General features: G+C 42.6%; 2 protein-coding genes across 4 annotated transcripts in view; one reads left to right on the top strand and one right to left on the bottom strand.

Moving 5' to 3' along the window:
• Window positions 1–3,181: 3,181 nt before the first annotated feature.
• The window catches only part of LOC311230681 (multiple C2 and transmembrane domain-containing protein 2-like), a gene marked incomplete at its 5' end in the record, with an annotated part of 36,623 nt that continues 19,593 nt past the window's right edge, over window positions 3,182–20,211 (bottom strand). Inside the window, 6 exons of the mRNA XM_084317043.1 lie at window positions 3,182–4,533; window positions 12,142–12,239; window positions 12,569–12,678; window positions 12,882–13,000; window positions 18,699–18,737; window positions 19,455–19,562. Coding sequence (XP_084173169.1) covers window positions 4,294–4,533; window positions 12,142–12,239; window positions 12,569–12,678; window positions 12,882–13,000; window positions 18,699–18,737; window positions 19,455–19,562 — 714 coding nt within the window. The 3' untranslated portion in view covers window positions 3,182–4,293. The remainder of the gene's footprint in view (window positions 4,534–12,141; window positions 12,240–12,568; window positions 12,679–12,881; window positions 13,001–18,698; window positions 18,738–19,454; window positions 19,563–20,211) is intronic.
• The window catches only part of LOC311234340 (uncharacterized protein), a 107,089-nt gene continuing 92,515 nt past the window's right edge, over window positions 5,638–20,211 (top strand). For 2 of the 3 annotated variants that reach the window (XM_084321490.1, XM_084321488.1), the window contains exon 1: window positions 5,638–5,748. The gene's annotated coding sequence lies outside the window, so the exon portion shown is untranslated. The remainder of the gene's footprint in view (window positions 5,749–20,211) is intronic. The other variant, XM_084321489.1, reaches the window with a different exon arrangement.

Genomic DNA, 20,211 nt, shown 5'->3' with positions numbered 1-20,211 from the left:
TTGGCACCTTTTCTTCATACCAGATCTGTCCAAAGAGTTTGTAGAGTAGTGTTGTTGCCATTTCTGGGTCTGCTTTTATGGCCTCTGGGGGTATTCCGTCAGGTCCTGGTGCTTTATTGTTTTTCAGTTTTTGAATGGCCTTTTTTATTTCTTGTTTATTGGGCTTGTTGGTATTGACCGGTAGGGAGTGTACCGCTGGATGGATGTTGGCTAGCGCTGTCGGTTTGGGTCTGTTCAGTATGTCTCTGAAATGTTCTGCCCATCTCTTCAGCTGAGCCTCTTGCTTTGTGAGTGTTTTTCCTTCTTTGTCTAATATTGGTCTGTCCGGAGTTTTGCATTTATTAGCCAGTTTCCTTGTGATGTCGTAGAGTTCATTCATGTTGTGTTGAGCTGCTGCTTCTTCTGCTTGAGTTGCCAGGTTGTTGATGAATTGTTTTTTGTCGTTCTTGATGCTCCTTTTTACCTGCTTGTCTGCCATGGTGTAGTCTTGTTGTGCTTTTACTTTTGCAGCTCTTGTGCGACTATTGTTGAGAGTGTCTTTGGCTTGTTTGCGAGTCTGAATTTTCTGTAGTGTTTCTCCTGTCATCCACTCCTTGTGGTGCCTTGTCTTCCTCCCACATGTGTCCTCACATGTCTCCGTCCATGCCCTCTTCATGTTCTGCCAACGTTCATCGATGGATTGATGTTCTTCCAGTTGGCTCAGGGGGTGGAACCGGTTTGAGAGGCTGATTTTAAATTTCTCTCTGGTGTTCTGATTTTGGAAGAGGCTGACATTGTACCTTGTACTGACTTTTTTTGCAGTGTTGGTGAATTTCTTGAGTTTTAACCGGAGCGTTCCTATCAGGAGGTGGTGATCTGTAGCTGCATCGGCTCCTCTTTTCACTCTGACGTCTTGGAGGGATCTCCTGAATTTCTGTCTGATGCATATATGGTCAATCTGGTTCTCTGTTTTGTGGTCCGGTGAAATCCATGTGGCTTTATGAACTCTTTTGTGCGGAAAGACGCTGCCTCCTATGACCAGGTTATGGAATGCGCAGAAGTCTGTGAATTGTTCACCATTGTTGTTCATTTCCCCTAGACCATGTTTGCCCATTATTTGCTCTTTTCCTGTGTTGTTTTGTCCTATTTTTGCGTTGAAGTCTCCTGTCAGGATGATGATGTCTTTCTTTTTCTGCCGGTTGATGACTTGCTGTAGTATATCGTAGAAATTATCTTTTACTTGCTGTTCTGCCTCGTTAGTGGGTGCGTAGCATTGTATGATTGTGATTTTTTTGCTTTTGGTGAAAAATCTAGCTGTGATGATGCGTGCATTTATTGCCTCCCACTCCATGAGGGACCTAGCTGCTTCTCTTGAGAGCATGAGTCCTACTCCCTCTGTGTGTGGGGCATTGTCCTGCTCATGACCTGAGTATATTATTGTTTCTCCACTTGAAAGTTGTGCTTTTCCTGATTGAGTCCATCTTGTTTCACTGAGTCCTATTAAAGAAAGGTTGTACTGTTTCATTTCCGATGCTATCTGGGCGGCTTTACCGGCTTGGTACATTGTTCGAATGTTCCAGCAGCCGATCTTTGTAATGTGTTTAGTTGTGAGAAGGGGGATCAGCTGGGCAACGTCCTTTCGGCTTGAGTTGTCCAGCACCATACTTGTCTGGGGAGAGACACCTTCCACGTCCAAACTTCGCTGTGTATTTTCCATGAATGTTTCTGTAATCATTTTGTTCTGCTAAGCGGGTGGTTGGCCCACCTAGAGGTGCATTTTTGTCAGGGTATTGCTCCCTTAGCCCTCTCAGGCCCACCGGGCAGTGGTTGAACCATTCTTCGTCTGTTCCCTCACCCGAGACCAGTTTGTCATGGGTGACCCTACCAGGAGCACTAGGCTCCAGACAACATAGCTCTCAGGATCATAAAGACACGCAAACCTCTCCACCGCGATAAGGTGATGGTTCCAGGAGAGGTAATATAGCTAGGCTACTGACATTGTCATTGTGATAATGTCAGTAGTAGCTAGCTGTATCTATTGTTTTCACTTGAAATGTGTATTTTTATTTTGTGTGCATTTTTATTTTGTCACAATATTATTTGAAAATATTGGGTAAAATCGAACCGTCATGTCAGCATGACCAACCTCTCCATATACTGATGATCCTCCTCTACCAGCATGACCAACCTCTCTATATACTGGTGATCCTCCTCTACCATGTCAGCATGACCAACCTCTCCATAATACTGGTGATCCTCCTCTACCATGTCAGCATGACCAACCTCTATATACTGATGATCCTCATCTACCATGTCAGCATGACCAACCTCTCCAGATACCTGGACCACGGCACTGGCACCTTGGCACTGCAAGCTAATACATGTGTCCGAACTGGCTGAGTCTCTGGACTCAGAGTACTGCAGCACTCTGCTGGGATACTATGACCTTTCTGGGGATGACTGTGCCAGCGCTTTCAAAGTAAAGAGACAGGTGAATCCGTTGAATAATCTGCAGAAGAACCCTAGATTCCAGAAGGCTTTTAGTCAGCTTGGCGCATTGTCACTGGTAACAGATGAGCTCCAACAAGAGATGGAGTCCTTCATGCATTATGGATGGCCATGGTTGGATGAAGTCAGTTGATGCTGTGTGAGCCAAGATGCTGCAGAAAATGATGGGTGCTGATAAAGTCCTGGAACCTAGGTATGTAATTTCATCTTTCCTTGTGACAATATTGTCACCCACTGTAACTGAGAAGCCGTCGGCCTTGCTGAGTTTGTTATTTGAACCGAAGAGAATGGACTCTGTTTTACCCAGGTGTAATGATAGTTTGTTGTCAGCGAGCCAGGTGCAGATTTTGCCTAGTTCCGAGCTGAGGGTTTTTTCAACCTGCAACTTGTTCTTGTCAGAGACCACCAGCAGGGCTGAGTCGTCCGCGAACAGGAACAAGTTGCAGTCACAAGCTGACGACATGTCATGGAGAGTTTGTGCAAAATGATGACCCCCTGATGAAGTCCTGTGTGGGCCCTGACACGTCATTTTAAATACATTTTAATTATGCAAACTTTAATTTAACAAACTCTGCTTTTTTTAACATGTTTATTATTATTTTTCTTTTTACATTTGACATGTTGGATTGAGACCAGATTCTACCCCTTGCAACAACCCCTTTGCAAGATTGAATAAGCACAGTACACCTGAAGTATCCAAAGAGCACCTATAACCACAAATGCCCCATCAGCACCGCCATTATCTTCAAAGATTGCAATCTGCCTTTATTGTATAATAATCGCATACCACAGCAAGTAAATGGCATCAATACTGTATGTCAATACAGCTCTTTATCCAAATAAACATAACAATCAGTTATACATCATACTGGTGATTTTGGTATCTTATTATGGATGTATATAAGTAGGAAAATCTCCAATGGCCCCCCCAAAAAAGTAAAAACTCAGATAACATGAAATATGTTATTACAAAAATATATACATTCAGTAAAATATTTAAAAAAAACACATTATATTGGTCACAATCTTGAGAAAAATGGTAAAAATTAAAACATACAACATTTGAAAAAGAACATAAAACATTTTCTCCAGTGATCAACACATAGGCTACACAAGCCTTGCTTGTAAACTTGCTTAAGAAAAGTATTTAGTAAACAGAATACTGCCATAATGTTTACGGTCTTGGGAAAAAGGTAGGGCTGGGTAATTATTCAATAGTATCCTTCATGGTAATGTACCAGGATATCATATCATGATGACATTATGATATTATTGTGCACAATTTTGTCATCTAAATGAACGATAACAACCACATGTTAATTTCACATCACCCAGCCCTAGTAAAAGGCCATCTTTATGTAATGTTGGAAATGAGGAGTAGAAAGCTGTGCGTCACCACCAGTGCCCCCCTGGTTTCAAACCATCCACCAGTGCCCCCCTGGTTTCAAACCATCCACCAGTGCCCCCCTGGTTTCAAACCATCCACCAGTGTCCCCCTGGATTCAAACCATCCACCAGTGCCCCCCTGGTTATATATCAACTGGCTATTGCGTCTCGCTCTGCCAACTGAGATAACCCCTTATCTCAGTTGGCAGAGCGAGACGCTCAGCCAGTATCATATAACTAGGGTTATAGGATAACCTTACGTTTCAAACCGTCCACCAGTGCCTCCCTGTTTTCAAACTGTCCACCAGTGCCCCCTTGTTTTCAAACTGTCCACCAGTGGAAGATATGCCTGACAAGAAACCCAGTAGTACTGTTCCAATATACTGTAGTTGCTTGGAGATCAGTTCAGGAAAAACAGTGTTACACGTGCGAGGAAATCGTCTTCTTCATTGAGTAATGACGACCGGGGTAGAGCGAGGGAGAGCAAGTGGGAACGGGCGAGGTAGGACTCTTGTTCTTCAATGAGCCATGGGTGGTGGGGAAGAGCGAGGTAGGACTCTTGTTCTTCAACGAGCCATGGGTGGTGGGGGAGAGCGAGGTAGGACTCTTGTTCTTCAACGAGCCATGGGCGGTGGGGGGATTGAGATCAGTGTACTGGACCTGGAGTCGGAGACACAGAGATATGTGGTCAGATGCAGGTTAAACCCGGTGGAACCGGCACTGATGTGTCCCAGAGGAGGGTAGAGTGAAGGGACACATCAGTGGACACAGCAGGAGCGCTGGGAGAAATCCCGGTGGGCCGGTTGAGTAGCCTGTGATACAAAAACAAGAGCGAGAGCGAGAGAGAGCGAGAGAGATTGAGAGTGATGCGTCCCGGAACTAATACAAAAAAAACGACACCCCCTCTCCTATCCCTTTTGAACGAACTACCGATTGATCTCAGGGTGCACGCTCTGCACCATTGTGTCAGTGGAAAGCTAACGTGAAGCTAAAAAGGCAGAAAGGAATTATAAAAACACAAGTAGGAATGAAAGCAGGCTACAGGACATTTAAATGTGAGTTGCATTTGTGTGCTTTGTGAAAACACCCTACGTCCAGTAATGTGGCCTACCGACTTCCCTGAAGGAGGCTGAATAACTGAAAAAAGTCACACAGAACCGAACTGCCCCTTCGGATCACCGTTTCCAGGCAGCACAGAGCCTACAGAAGTATTGTGTTGCAGGAGTGTCACAAATCCCATTTAATGGTGTTAAAACCCATGTTTATCTCCTGCTAACTGTTTAGACTAATATACTTTTGTACAGTAAACCTGAAGTTCTCTCTTTCTCTCTCCCTCATCCTGTGTGTGTGTGTGTGTGTGTGTGTGTGTGTGTGTGTGTGTGTGTGTGTGTGTGTGTGTCAGGGTGTCCGCGGATCCTTAAAAAGTCTTAAAAAGTCTTAAATTTGTTTATCAATAATTAAGGCCTTAGTTTGTCTTAAAATGTCTTAAATCCATTTTCAGAGGTCTTAAAAATGCCATAGACAAAGACATAGATTTAATAATAAATCGCTATCTGACTGAATAGTTTGGTTTGTTTAGACAAAGAAATAAAATAAGTCGGAGCGATTCGAGTGAGCCTATTTTGCAATCGCCTTTCACGCAAAATGAAATGTGGCTCGGCTCTACCCGTAGTGTTTTTAGCTGTGCTATCTGAGAACAGCGCGCGTGTGTGTGGTCAAAATGCCGGGAGGCTGCCGTTTTAATGAGCTCTGGCTCGAAAATATCAAATATAAGTCATGGTTGAAAAGAGGAGAACATCCTCGAGTAGCCGTCTGCAAAATATGCAGAAAGGATTTTTACGATGGGGGAGAGTGCACTTTCGAGCCACATGCAAGGTGAGCTAATGGATCATATTATTAACGTGTCTCAGCCTGGCTCGACACTACAAGTGCTCCACACCGGTCTCTGTAAATGTTAGTTTTAAAAATACCACTTCAATAATCGAAATAGTCAAGTAACAGGCAGAATACACTATTGGAATTACAAACTTGTGTTTACCGGACTCTGTTTTCACCGCAGTGTTTTGAAATACGCAGCATGTAGCAAAGCCTTAACGTTAGGCGAATCAACGTTAGCTAATTTCCTTTCATGTATTTCAAAACACGAAAACTTGTTGTGTATTGAAATGGTATTTTATTTTTATAGCGGAACATTTACGGAGACTGGCGTGGAACTGGTGTGGAGCAGTTGTAGGTTGGAACGCAGTAACGTACTGTATTATGTGTATGTCATAAATGTTATGATGAATTGAAAATGGGGGACCCTGATGTAAACAAGACGAAAGTCTTTCTCTGGTCTGCATCCCCCTTATTATTGTGTGTATTGAGCTGTACTGTATTGTACCCATTCTGAAATCTGTTAAATAAAGTATTCATTCAACCAAACCACAAAAACAAAACAACTGGATGAATGAAAACTTTATTTAACAGATTGCAGAATGTGTACAATACAGTACAGCTCAATACACACAATAATAAGGGGATGCAGACCAGAGAAAGACGTTTGTCTTGTTTACATCAGGGTCCCCCATTTTCAATTCATATAGACATACACAACATAGAATAGATAGAATAGAAATACTTTTATTATCCCGTGGGAAATTTGACACTGCAAATCGCTCAACATTTAAACATTTAGACAGGACAGGTCACGAATTAGAATAATAACACAAATCAATCAAGTTGCCTGGGATAAGAGTAGAGTAAAATAGAATAAAAATGAAATAAAATATACAGAAATAAATACAGTAAAAACATACATGACATCATGACATTTATGGCATAGGGACATGCATGACATACAGGTATATACTGTAGTACTGTTACATTTGTGACATATACGATATGCAAATAATATACAGTACTGTTACCCAGAGATCCTAACAGAAAATATTATATATATATGATGGGGATGAGACTGTACATTAGGGGGGGGGTGGGGTGGACATTTACGGTGGCCAGTTTCGAATTGCAGCCTCCCGTAGGTGCTCTTTAAGAGCGGTTTTGAATGTGGGCAGGGGTAAAGTGGGTTTTAGGAGTGAGGTTAAGCAGTAGTCTGACCAGTTTATTTTGTGATGTTTGTAATCTTGTTTTTAGTGCCTTTGAGGTGCTTTGGTACCATGAGGTGCAGCCAGGCATAGTCGTAGTACCCTTGAATGAGTGTACTGAGAGTACCCATGATTTTTGCCATTTTGTTATCGTGAAATTGGTATTAAATTTAATTCTGAGTGGCATTAAAAAGTCTTAAAAAGCCTTAAATCTGACTGGGCTAAACCTGCAGATACCCTGGTGTGTGTGTGTGTGTGTGTGTGTGTGTGTGTGTGTGTGTGTGTGTGTGTGTGTGTGTGTGTGTGTGTGTGTGTGTGTGTGTGTGTGTGTGTGTGTGTGTGTGTGTGTGTGTGTGTGTGTGTGTGTGTGTGTGTGTGTGTGTGTGTGTGTGTGTGTGTGTGTGTGTGTGTGTGTGTGTGTGTGTGTGTGTGTGTGTGTGTGTGTGTGTGTGTGTGTGTGTGTGTGTGTGTGTGTGTGTGTGTGTGTGTGTGTGTGTGTGTGTGTGTGTGTGTGTGTGTGTGTGTGTGTGTGTGTGTGTGTGTGTGTGTGTGTGTGTGTGTGTGTGTGTGTGTGTGTGTGTGTGTGTGTGTGTGTGTGTGTGTGTGTGTGTGTGTGTGTGTGTGTGTGTGTGTGTGTGTGTGTGTGTGTGTGTGTGTGTGTGTGTGTGTGTGTGTGTGTGTGTGTGTGTGTGTGTGTGTGTGTGTGTGTGTGTGTGTGTGTGTGTGTGTGTGTGTGTGTGTGTGTGTGTGTGTGTGTGTGTGTGTGTGTGTGTGTGTGTGTGTGTGTGTGTGTGTGTGTGTGTGTGTGTGTGTGTGTGTGTGTGTGTGTGTGTGTGTGTGTGTGTGTGTGTGTGTGTGTGTGTGTGTGTGTGTGTGTGTGTGTGTGTGTGTGTGTGTGTGTGTGTGTGTGTGTGTGTGTGTGTGTGTGTGTGTGTGTGTGTGTGTGTGTGTGTGTGTGTGTGTGTGTGTGTGTGTGTGTGTGTGTGTGTGTGTGTGTGAGACGGACGGACTCATGTTCTCCTAAGAATCTAAAGCAGCAGTTATAGACTTTGTAGCAGTGGCGGCTGCTGACCAAATTTCTTGGTGAAGCACAAATTATTATATTATATATTAAATTATATTTTTAAAACATCCCCAAGGCTGCAACACCCCCATTCCTCCCAGGTGTCAGGCTCCTCATTCACTTCCATTCATTTTGGGGACCATTAAAATGATGTGATATTTAAATATCATACTTCTGAAGTATAAACAAACTATACTGCTGTGACGATTTCAATAAAACAGACCATTCTGAGTCAATGGTACATGCTTGTACAACTGTACAAGCAAAACTGTACATTGGAATAGCTAACATGTATTTACCACCTTCCTCTGCACGAGGCCACAGATGGATTTTATGTAACACAAGGACAATTACGTGGGTAATTCGAAAGTAAACACACGCATTTCAGCCACACACACATCACTGACACACTGGACGCAGCGGCCCAATATATATATATATTTTAAATCCACTCGCCATTTGATGTACTTCTTTACGAGGAAATAGTGTCCCTCCCATCTGATCACTTGTAAATTAAATCCATCCTTCGATGACCTTGTCTGCTTGCAAACAGTTGCAAATCAGGCAATGCAACAAACAGCAGTCTTTTGTGATCTAATCAATCCTTCATTTGCATGATGATGCTGTCGAAATCCACTAAACATTGTTCTGTTGATGCGTGACACACGTTCCATTTTCGGGACTCCGACTCCGACAGGTGGTCACTCAGACAGTCACCCAAGCGATTGCCAAAGCAGTGCACTCACCAAAGCTGTGGGCTCACCTATCCCATCTTCCTCTTCTTCTTCTTTGTCTGGGTGAACGTTTCGATGACTTAGCTATTAGCTCATGTTAGCTACAACAAGTTAGCTTACAGACAGTCCAAGACTACACTACACGTCAACTACACTACTTCAACTGAGATAGAAAAATATATCATCAAACGGTGCACAATAAGTTCATGAACAATTGAATAAAGATCTTATTCTCGATGTCAGTCTCTTTCAAGGCAAATTGCACACAGTCAGTCTCAGTGGTGAGATGATGACAGAAAAATCTAGAACATTAGATGGCTATTGACGCAACAGTCAATAGGGTCTAGCTGCAGTTCCGTATCATTAGCTGGCACCATTCTCTGATTGGATTTCAAGGCTGTCAACACAATGTCGTACGACGTGAACGCCAATCAATCAAGTGCGCTCCGTCTCACTACCCGCATTCTTTAAACTCAAATAGCCTATTTTGATTGGATAATTATATTCTTAAGCCCAACCCGTGCAACTATTTGAGCAGTAAGTGATTGACAGCTGGCCATTACTGCAGTCAGGTCAGAGAGCTCAGAGCTGTCACTTGGACATTTTTGAAAGAAAAAAAAATTTACTGGCATTGTTTTTGTTCAAATTCACTGGTATTGTTCACAGAGGAAAACATTTCTAATAAAAAAAAAATAATAATAATATATATATATTATACTAGTGAAGTACTGCCTCACTAGTTGTCATGTAATAACATCCACTGCTTTGTAGTGACCAGGCTCTGTAGCCTCTACTACATTATTCTATTTCTATAGTTATGGACTTTTTAGGCTACTACAGTTGTTTTGGACTTTACTATATAAATGGGCGTTGTGCTGATGGGCTGTCTATAGGCTACTACAGGGACACTTGAGGCATTTCAATTGCCAAGGGAAAACATGAATGACAATAATTATACAATGCTTGTGATTTTGCCATATGTATTAATAGTTAAGGTTGCCATGGTAATGTACATTTCAGTAGCCTATTGGTACAGCATGCAGTGATCATGCTTTTCATAGCTTGTAAATCACCTTATTAGCAGTGATGCCAGTAACGCGTTACTAAGTAACGCGTTATTGTAATCTGATTACTTTTCCCCGAAAATAGTAATCTAACGCGTTAATCTTTAAAAGCCAGTAATCTGATTGCAGTTACTTGTCCAAGTGGCTGTGCGTTACTATTTCGTTACTATCTCATCATAAATTCATAATGCAGGCGGAATGCAGTATTTTATTTAGTTTTCGACAGTCAAAAATACATTTTGAGCTGTTTTTCTTATTTGGGAGTGACGTCGTGTGGCAGTGAAAGGGTTAAATACACAATGTGTCCCGCGGCGTGACTGGACCCTCTGTCTGTGAGTGACTCTGCTTTGGTCCAATCACATTCCCCATCCACAGTCTGCGAATCAGAGGCAGAGTAGGGCGGGTCTTCACAGCACGTCATGTGACATACCGTAATTCCTCTAATAGTAACCCCGGCTTGTATTTGTTTCAACTGTAGCGGGTACCAGGCTTGTATTAGGAGGAGGCCTGTATAAGAGGGAGGCCTATATTTCAAATTTTCAAACGGATCATAATGAATAAATCAACATTTTGTGTCAGTTTGAACCCAGTAAAATGTACTGGGTTCATTTATTGAAACCTAGTACTGTATGAAATAGTAAACAGTGCAATTACAGGTGGTCACTGGTCATTTCAACGTTTTCAAAGTGAAATCAAGTAACTAGCTCAGTATGCAGCTCAGTATATTAGTAACCCGGCTTGTATTAGGAGGTCGGCTTATAATTGCTTAGCTCAAGAGCGCACCCGGCCATTAATAGAGACCCGGCTTGTATTTGAGACCCGGTTACTATTAGAGGAATTACGGTATGCGCCAATCGTGTGACAGCAGGGCTCCGTCGTTACAGCCTCGTCTGCAGCACGGAGAATTCCACCCCAAAACGCTTGTCTAAACGTAGCCTCAGTCACTACTTCACGTTTGTGTCAGCTAAGCCGGGTGAAAAAAACATTCATATGCGGAGGAAACAAAATACTGTCTACCGCTAAAAACAGCACATCCAATTGCATTGAAAGCATCTGGAATCACAACACTAGCCGACGCTTCGACTAGGTACAGGAGGACTCGGAGGCCAGCCAAACAGCAAAAGAGAGAGATTGTTTCTTTCTCTTTTGATTAATGTATATTTGATGGTGGCAGAGCAAAAGCTCTTATTTGCCAGATTTACAGTTAATTTACATGTTAAAGAGAGACTGATTGTATGTTTATAGAGAGACATTTATAAAAACAATTTAATAGTTACAGTTGATATAATTGAATAGTTCAGCCTGCATTTGTTAGATGTGATACACTGGTTTTGTAAAACCACTGGCTGGCTGCTCTAATGCTGTGAGCATCATAGACTGTTGCTTTACCATACTTGATGGTACAGAAGCTGAAGCACTAGTTTAACAATTTACGTTATGTGCAGAGAAACAAGTTAAAAACAATTTATGCACTTTCAATAAAGCGTTTAAAAAAAACTGTTGGGGGAACGACGACGACTTCGTAACCTACTGTAGTTACTTTCAAAGTAACTAAGTTACTCTGATAATCAAGTAATCAGTAAAGTAACTTGGATTACTTTTTAAAGGAGTAATCAGTAATCAGTAATCAGATTACTTTTACAAGTAATCTGTGGCATCACTGCTTATTAGTAAACTGGAGTTGATTTGTTTGTGGAACGGGGGTGTTTTTGTAATGTGGCTGTTTCAAAAATATTTTTGTCAATGTGGGTGAGTACCACTGGCCTAGAATATCCATCTATTATGCTTATTATAAATGGTGGTATTAGGTATGTGTGTCCATGGGGTGGGGGTGGAGGAATATCCACAGGCTGGTTGTGATGTGGGCTGGTCTGGGTCAAAAGTCCAGGGCCATTCTTAGTCCCAGTCCGTCCCTGGGACACAGCCAGGCACTGGCTGCATGAGTCACCCTCTATAAACTCTGTAAACAGTGGGGCTCAGACAGAGAACTCGTCGCAGCGCAGGAGAGAGCACTGGGGAGCAAGGGGCCCTGCTGGACGGCTGATGGGGAGTTCAAGCAACCAGCTGAGTCATGACACTGAAAGTCACGAGCGCTGCTTGCCACTTCTATCGCTTCAAAGGCGTTGTATGCCAGACCTCCACCAGGGATGTATCAGGATGAAAAACACAACAGAAATTATACCAAGGGCCGTAATTATACAGATGAAGCAAATTATACAGGCAACAGTGAAGAATGCCTGGGAGTTATTTCAGTAAAATGCAAAGTTGAGAGACTCAGGGATTTTGAGCTTCCTGAATTGCTAATCCTGGGGGGGGCTTACCTTTTGAAGATCTGAAGGCACCTTGTTGAGGAAATCAAGCACCTCATTGTTGTTAATTGCGTATGGGTTCCGAAATTTCTTGGTGAATTTATTGATACCTAAAACAGAAATTCAGAGTACAAAAAAAAACAGTTCATATAAACATATCATTACCACTAGTCTCTTGTGGGTTAGTTGTATATCTATGATTATATAAAAAAGGAAAATCAGAAGCATAAGACCTCTGCTGACAAGGAACTTGAAGTGAGGCAGTAGTAGTGAGTACCCATGTTCTTTTGACTTTCACTCTTTCAGACTTAAATTATTACGAATAAATGTATTTTCACATTCTACATGGCATGATTGGGGAATTTGTCGCAATATTTGATATAATATCATTTTTAAATGGATGAATCAAACAATCAAATTAATAAGCTGTTTAACTCACCCCATATCAAAATAAGGTAGCGGATCCCGATGAAGTACATTGCGACTGTTACTATAACAAGCACCAGGAAGGCAAGTTTGGACAGGAACGGGACAGACCAGTTAAAAGTACTGAGAAGAAATAAAGTATGAAGAGCAACAATTACACTTAAACATAACATTTAACATAATTTAACACACTTAACATTTAAACTCTGAAAGTGCAAATTTACAGTTTCACATGAAAATAAGTATGCAGACGACATTTCTTTTTACAGTAGATTAAATATATTCTATATGAATAGAATAGATATTCAATTTAGGGTAGTGCTTACTTCTTAACTCTCTCCCCGAAGCCTGCAATCCCCTCCAAGATGTCTTGAACAGTGATGACAGTATCTTTAATCGTGTCCAATTTCTCTTTTAAACCTTTCTTCTTCGGGTCCTTCGATACCTGCAGCAGGATATATTCACATTCAAATAGATCTAATCAATTGAATAAATTACCCCAAAACATTTTCTTTCTGTGAGACCTATTAAAACGAACTGTCTAGTGCGGTCAAATTAAATTCTCGAATACATTGAGGTCACCCTCATTTGCAATGTTGAGATTACAGGTGCATATAAAAAAAAAACGAAATAAAGGAAAAGAAAATCGGTTTAGATAACATTCATTAGGGAAAATAAATAAAGATCAAAATAATTAAGATGCAGTTCCAAACTGAAGCAGGGAGATTCAAAATCATGTTTTCAAATGATTAGTACTGGTTTTAGCACGGGTTGAAGATCATTCCACAAAGCTGGGGCATTGAATCAAAAGGCTGACTTTGTAAGCTCAGTCTGCACTTTGGGGACCTTAAGCACAAGCCAGTCATCTGAGCGTGTCAGATGGGGTCTATAGTTCCAATCTAGGAACATTGTGAAATTTGTGATATAAGGTGGTAATTTCCCGGAGAAGACAAGCCACTTTATCATACAGGGTGCAGTGGTGAGTATCATAAACTATCACCAGCAATAAATGATAGACAGAATGATAAACCATGTCAGGTTTCAGAGTGGAAGGAGCAGCATTTATTTCTATAAATCACATCTCCATAATCCATAATAACCCTCTTTCTGCTAATCATTGGAAAGCCAATTATTTGCCACAATGTACAGGCAAGATTGTCCATATGGTATTTAAATGTACATTTCAAAATGGGAAAAGTAACTCAAAACAGCAATCTAGAATCTATGCATGTATTGAATCGAGAATAGATTGTTTTATCTAATTGTGACCCCAAGAAACCTAATCTAATTGTGAGATTCTCAAATCGCTGCACCTCAAATGTAAGCGGTTGCAAAATAATTAACAGCAATCAATTAACTAAACAGTCTGTGGCTTCCTCAAAAGTAATTTTTTTTACCAGTAAACAGATTCAACATCAATTTGGGATTTCACAGATCATAAATATGAAATCAAAGTCAGGCACTCTCAAAATCGTCTTTGGCTGAAAACCTTGGCTTCAACCGGAGGAAAGGCTCTTTAAAGTAGGACTAGGGCCCTCATTCATCAACGTGTCTTACGCACAGATATGTGCTTTACCTGTGCGTACGACCATTTCTAAGCAAAGAGTGGGATTCATCAATTTCAACTTGAACTTGACTTCGTGCTTATGTGTACGCACAGCTCGGAGCACACTTAGCTGACGCCCAGTGGTAGAATATATTATTACAACAAGGAAATGAGCTTCTGGAGGACAGTGTCAGAGGCCAAACGGCGCTACAGGGATAAAATTGAACTCCAGTTTGAACAAGCTGACTCTAGAGCTATGTGGCAGGGGCTCAAAACGATGACAGACTACAAAGGCGCCTCCCTCAAACTGAACAGTGACATCTCCTTAGCAAACGACCTCAATACCTTCTATGCGAGGTTTGATGCTGGTAATAACAACACCAGCTCACAAGCCTCGGCAATGGGGGGGGGGGGGGTCGGCTGCTGATGGAGGCGCAGTGTTCAGGGTAACAGAGCATGAGGTGAGGCGGACCTTTAAAAAAGTGAATATCAGGAAGGCAGCAGGTCCGGACGGCATCCCCGGCCGCGTCCTAAAAGTCTGTGCCGACCAACTGGCCCCAGTATTCACTGACATATTTAACCTGTCCTTAGAACAGGCTGTCATCCCCACCTGCCTGAAGAAGTCCACTATTATCCCTGTACCCAAAAAATCCAAGCCTGCTTGCCTCAACGACTACCGCCCTGTAGCTCTCACCTCCATAGCCATGAAGTGCTTTGAGAAGCTAGTAAAGGGCTACATCTGCTCCTCCCTCCCCATCAACATGGACCCCCTGCAATTTGCATACCGCCCCAACAGGTCCACGGAGGACGCCATATCCCATGTGCTGCACACAGCAGCATCACACCTGGACAAGAGGCAGGGGAACTATGTGAGAATGCTATTCATCGACTACAGCTCGGCATTCAATACCATAGTCCCCTCCATACTCATAGCCAAGCTCAGGGACCTGGGCTTGGGCTATGACCTCTGCCAGTGGGTCTTGGACTTCCTGACTGGCAGACCCCAGGTGGTGAGAGCAGGCAACTGCACCTCCTCATCCATCACCCTCAACATAGGGGCCCCCCAGGGCTGTGTTCTGAGTCCCCTCCTCTACTCCCTGTACACACACGACTGTGTGGCTCAGCGGAGTAGCAATACAATCGTCAAATTTGCTGACGACACAGTGGTGGTGGGCCTGATCTCTGCCAACGACGAGAGGGCCTACCTGGAAGAGGTCAAGGTCCTGGCGGGATGGTGCCAGGAAAACAGCCTCTCCCTGAACGTCAGCAAAACAAAGGAGATGATTGTGGACTTCAGGAGGTCGGGGGTCAAGGACTACAGCCCCCTCAGCATCGACGGGGCACCGGTTGAGAGAGTCAACAGCTTCAAGTACCTCGGAGCCTACATATCCGAGGACTTGACATGGACCACACACATTAACAGTGTGGTGAAGAAGGCACGACAACGCCTCTACTTCCTCAGGCGCCTAAGGAAGTTCCAAGTCAGCCAGAAGATCCTTAAGAACTTCTACTCATGTACAATAGAGAGCATCTTGACCGGCAACATCACCTCCTGGTTTGGGAATAGCACTGCAAAAGACCAAAGCAGACTACAAAGAGTGACACGTTCAGCCGAACGCACAATTGGAGGGGGGCTCCCCACCCTCCAGAACATTTACTACAAGCGTTGCAAGGGCAAGGCTAAGAGAATCATTAAAGACTCCAGTCACCCGAACAACTGCCTCTTCGAACTGCTGCGGTCAGGCAAGCGATACAGGAGTCTCAAGGCGAGCACAGAAAGACTCAGAAGTAGCTTCTATCCCCAGGCCATCAGGCTGCTAAACGAACAATGAATGAACACTACACAACAACAACCACCAAACGCACATAGCACACACATCCACACGCACACACCCACTTTAAACAAACACACTGTAGCACCCACTCCACACACTTTATAGCACACACCCACTTTAAACAAACACACTGTAGCACCCACTCCCCACACTTTATATTTATGGATGAAGGATTGCACTACAACTCGTACACCTTACTGTAAATTGTACCTAAAATTGTACCTCATCCCATTTCTGCTTTGCACTAGATAGTACTGTACATTAGTACACTGCATAGTATTGTGTATTGTATATTATATGGTAACTCAGAACATTGTACATATGTCTATACCGAACACTGTGACCTCATTTTCTTCTTCTAAATTCATGCTATATTATGTTATTATGTTATTTGATACTATCTTGTCTAGCACAGTCTCTGGAGCGTAACAGTAAGAAGCATTTTGTATGAAAGTATTCTGTACTTCTGTATGACAACTATTAAAGAACTTGAACTTCTGTGCATTAGTTTCAACACTGGCATGTTCTGTATGAACCGTAATTCATTATAGTTCATTGTAAAATAGCAACAGTAGTGTAATTATGGTAAAAACCCTATAAATAGCATTTGGAATAATAGATCTTTCTCTCAGAATGAATGCAGCATGGTTTATATAGTGTTATCGGAATATACGGGGTGTACTGACTGACTGCGCTCCGCGTAGCTCAACTCGTTATTATTTTACGCACAGACCGCAGAAACACGGGAACGTTTTGATTATATTTAAAAGGCTTTACATTAAACGAAACAAGTGGAATTTCGAAGCTGTAAGCAGAATACAAGTCATATGAACACCCACGATATAGTGTTCTTCCCCCTTTTTACTGTATAAGAAAGAATAAAAAACGCATTGCAATGACACCAGATAGTGGACAGACTATGTATATGATGGGATTCAAGTTCGCGTTTTTGTTGATCATAGGCATGCTGTCAGAGTATGATATCTTAATCAAACATTCTAGAACATTTGTCGTCACAGATCATGTCATAATAGAACATAGGCTATGGCATGGTCCATCGTGATATTGTGTAGACTGTTATTACTGTACCGGTACCACCCATTGTGACAACAGCCTTGTGAGTCCCGCACACAAACATGATGGAATTCAAGTTCATGTATTGAAAGGCAGGCTACATCATACATGCAGTGAGATTCATTGTTCTTGTATATGCTCTCGTATTATTGTTTATATAGGCTACCCAATACTGACATCAAAATAGATTGTAGTATGCCTCTAGAAATCATATGCAGCAGGTAGAAAATTTACGGAAAATCCATCGCAATTTGGAATAAAATTGAGGAGAACTTTAATCCCTGGGTATTAATCAAACAACACGGGAAAAGGCAGTCATATTCCAGCACGGTCTTTATTAGTGTTTGCGCTGCCCAGGCAGCAATGGTTAATAGATATCATATCCGACATCACCGTACGTGTACACGTCTGTCAGCCTGTCTCATAACACGCTTCCCTCGGCTTAGTCCATTTTTCCACATTTCATGGGGGTATTCCATTACCGTATATGGTTAATCGGGGCGGTTCTGGTATGCAAATACTTAAAACAGTGCACGAGCTCAAACGTAGGATCAAAGTCATATTTATCAAGACAGGTGTGCGTAGAACCTGTGTACGCATGTGTGATAAATCCCGTTTTTTTTGTGCGTGCACTGATTCTAAATTCTGTGCTTACGTGTGGAAATAGAACATATTCTATGCCACGTTGATGAATGAGGGCCCTGGACTTTGCATTATCCAAAAAGGAAGAAAAAGATTAAGTGGTTAATTGATCTGGGAGCGGTTCTCAGGCTTTGCCCAGAGCCAGAGAGCTGAACTCCCACAAGGGGAGGACGGCACTAAAGTAAACAGTGGAGGCCGGGGGAATCTGGTCTGAAGATCTCCAGAGAGCCAGAGAGAGAGAGACTGAGTCATACGCAGCTATGCCAGACATCAGACACAGCCCCTATCTCCACATCAAACACAGGCAAAACGAGGAGAGGGGGGTTTTGACAAAAGAGGGGTAACTGAAGTAGGGGGATATCAGTGCGAGGCATGATCTCTGTCGGCGTGTGTTGCCTGGAGATGTACGGATGTTTCTACTAAGTAGTGCAGAGCCGCTGCCGGCTTGACAGCGTCCAGATGAGGCTTCTCAGCAGAGCCTCATCACGCAGCTCTGGGAAAGGCTGCAGAGGCCAATCTGCTTCGGCTGGTGGTATCGTAGCCACCGCCAAGTTCCTTACAAACCCACTGACTGCAAAAAATAAGAACCTTCAGCAGCGGGGTCAGGTTCCCACTGGGCTCAATACGATAACCACATTGCATTAGCTTGACAGAATCCATGCATACATAATGTGCACAATTATTTTCTTTTCTTTTTGTTTTGTTGGGAAATATGTCCTAGTTTAAAAAGGTATTAAAACCCACCGTAACACCTCTCTGTACATGCTCCACACACCCTTAATAAGCGATTTTATTAGCTAGATATAAAGGGTATTACGGGTGTTTAACTAAGGTTATTTGCCAAATGTAGCAGAACCCTTTTCCCGCCCTGTATTTGCATATAAATGAGTCGTGACATGTCTGAAAGGCTTTGTGAGGTCTTCATTAGGCCTACATGGCTGGTGCAACTAGATGTTTACAGAACAGCATAACTAATGACGTGCCGCAGTCAAAAGATAGAGAATAAAAGGCTTTGTTAACATGTAACCTCAGATACAGATAGATACCTTCTCATCCTCCTCGTATTCATCTCCCAAGTCCATGTCCTGAAACAACAATGGTAACATGTGAGTTATAATGTGACACTTTGTATGCAAAAAAAAAAAAATAATAATAATTCCGCACAGGTCTGTGCATGTTTTGCAGCGGGAGAGTGCACGGGGAAGAGATCGTCCGCTGTATATTTTTGCACAGTTGTATTGACCCCATGCCCTCGCAGACATTTTAGGCTGCGGCGGTGCCATAGCATGGTAGCACCAGCGGCAGGGCAGCAGGACCATCTGACCACTGAAAGAGCTCTTTGTTTACTCATATAACCCCCCACCTCCCAACCATAGCACTCCGGTGGACGACACACCGTGCACACATTGCTGTGTGTGTGTGTGTGTGTGTGTGTGTGTGTGTGTGTGTGTGTGTGTGTGTGTGTGTGTGTGTGTGTGTGTGTGTGTGTGTGTGTGTGTGTGTGTGTGTGTGTGTGTGTGTGTGTGTGTGTGTGTGTGTGTGTGTGTGTGTGTGTGTGTGTGTGTGTGTGTGTGTGTGTGTGTGTGTGTGTGTGTGTGTGTGTGTGTGTGTGTGTGTGTGTGTGTGTGTGTGTGTGTGTGTGTGTGTGTGTGTGTGTGTGTGTGTGTGTGTGTGTGTGTGTGTGTGTGTGTGTGTGTGTGTGTGTGTGCGTGCGTGCGTGCGCGCTAATGGGTCATTGGGCCGGAGGCAGCTGGTCTCTGGGGGAGAGACGTGTGGGTGGGGGGGATGCTGTCTGCACTCACCGGGCTGACCCGTCCTGAGGCACTCCTGAGGTAGTTCCATGAGAGGAGCAGGACCAGGAGGAGGGGCACCATGTAGAGCTCCATGTGCCACACGGTCAACAGAAACACCTGCAGCAGAGTCAAGACACAAAGAGAAGTTTCCCTTCATTAAAACCCTTGTGCGTCCCTGGGACTGCTGACACTCATGGGGCTTAAGAGATGAAATGATACATCAAGTTTAAAGCCATATAATTTTAACTGTTTACTATTTAAAAAAAAAAAATTGTTAACAGTTAACATTAATAGCCTAATCTCAAGATATCTGTAACAAATTACAAATATTTTAACCACTTATATTCGTGTTCGTTTGATACCAAGTCCGTTTTTATTGAAGAAATTCATATTCATATTCATCATATATCTATAAATTTTAGACACCATATTACAGCGTGTGAAAACTGGACAAAATCCCTGTGAATAAGAATCTGCCATTATAAAAAAGAAAGGTTGACTATTTCGGTCAGAAATAGCGGTCAGAAATAGCCGTTAGTAAGCGTTAGTAAGCACCGGTTAGTACTAATCTATTACTAAAAGGTATGTATTGTTTTTTTTTGGTGTAATTATTCTGTTTATTTATCGATATGATGTGAAAATTAGGGAGGAGATATTATTTTATTTTTTAGACTTGCATTTTTATTGCGGTTTTATTGCGGTTTTATTGCGTTTATTAACATGGAAGTGGATGGGATGAAAATGGACGCCAGGGTGTTCGTGTACT

This window comes from Notolepis coatsorum, assembly GCF_963971535.1.
Source record: "Notolepis coatsorum genome assembly, chromosome: 1".
NCBI classification, from domain to species: domain Eukaryota; kingdom Metazoa; phylum Chordata; class Actinopteri; order Aulopiformes; family Paralepididae; genus Notolepis; species Notolepis coatsorum.
Note: the sequence above shows the minus strand (reverse complement) of the source record. Positions and strands in the feature narration are given on the sequence as shown.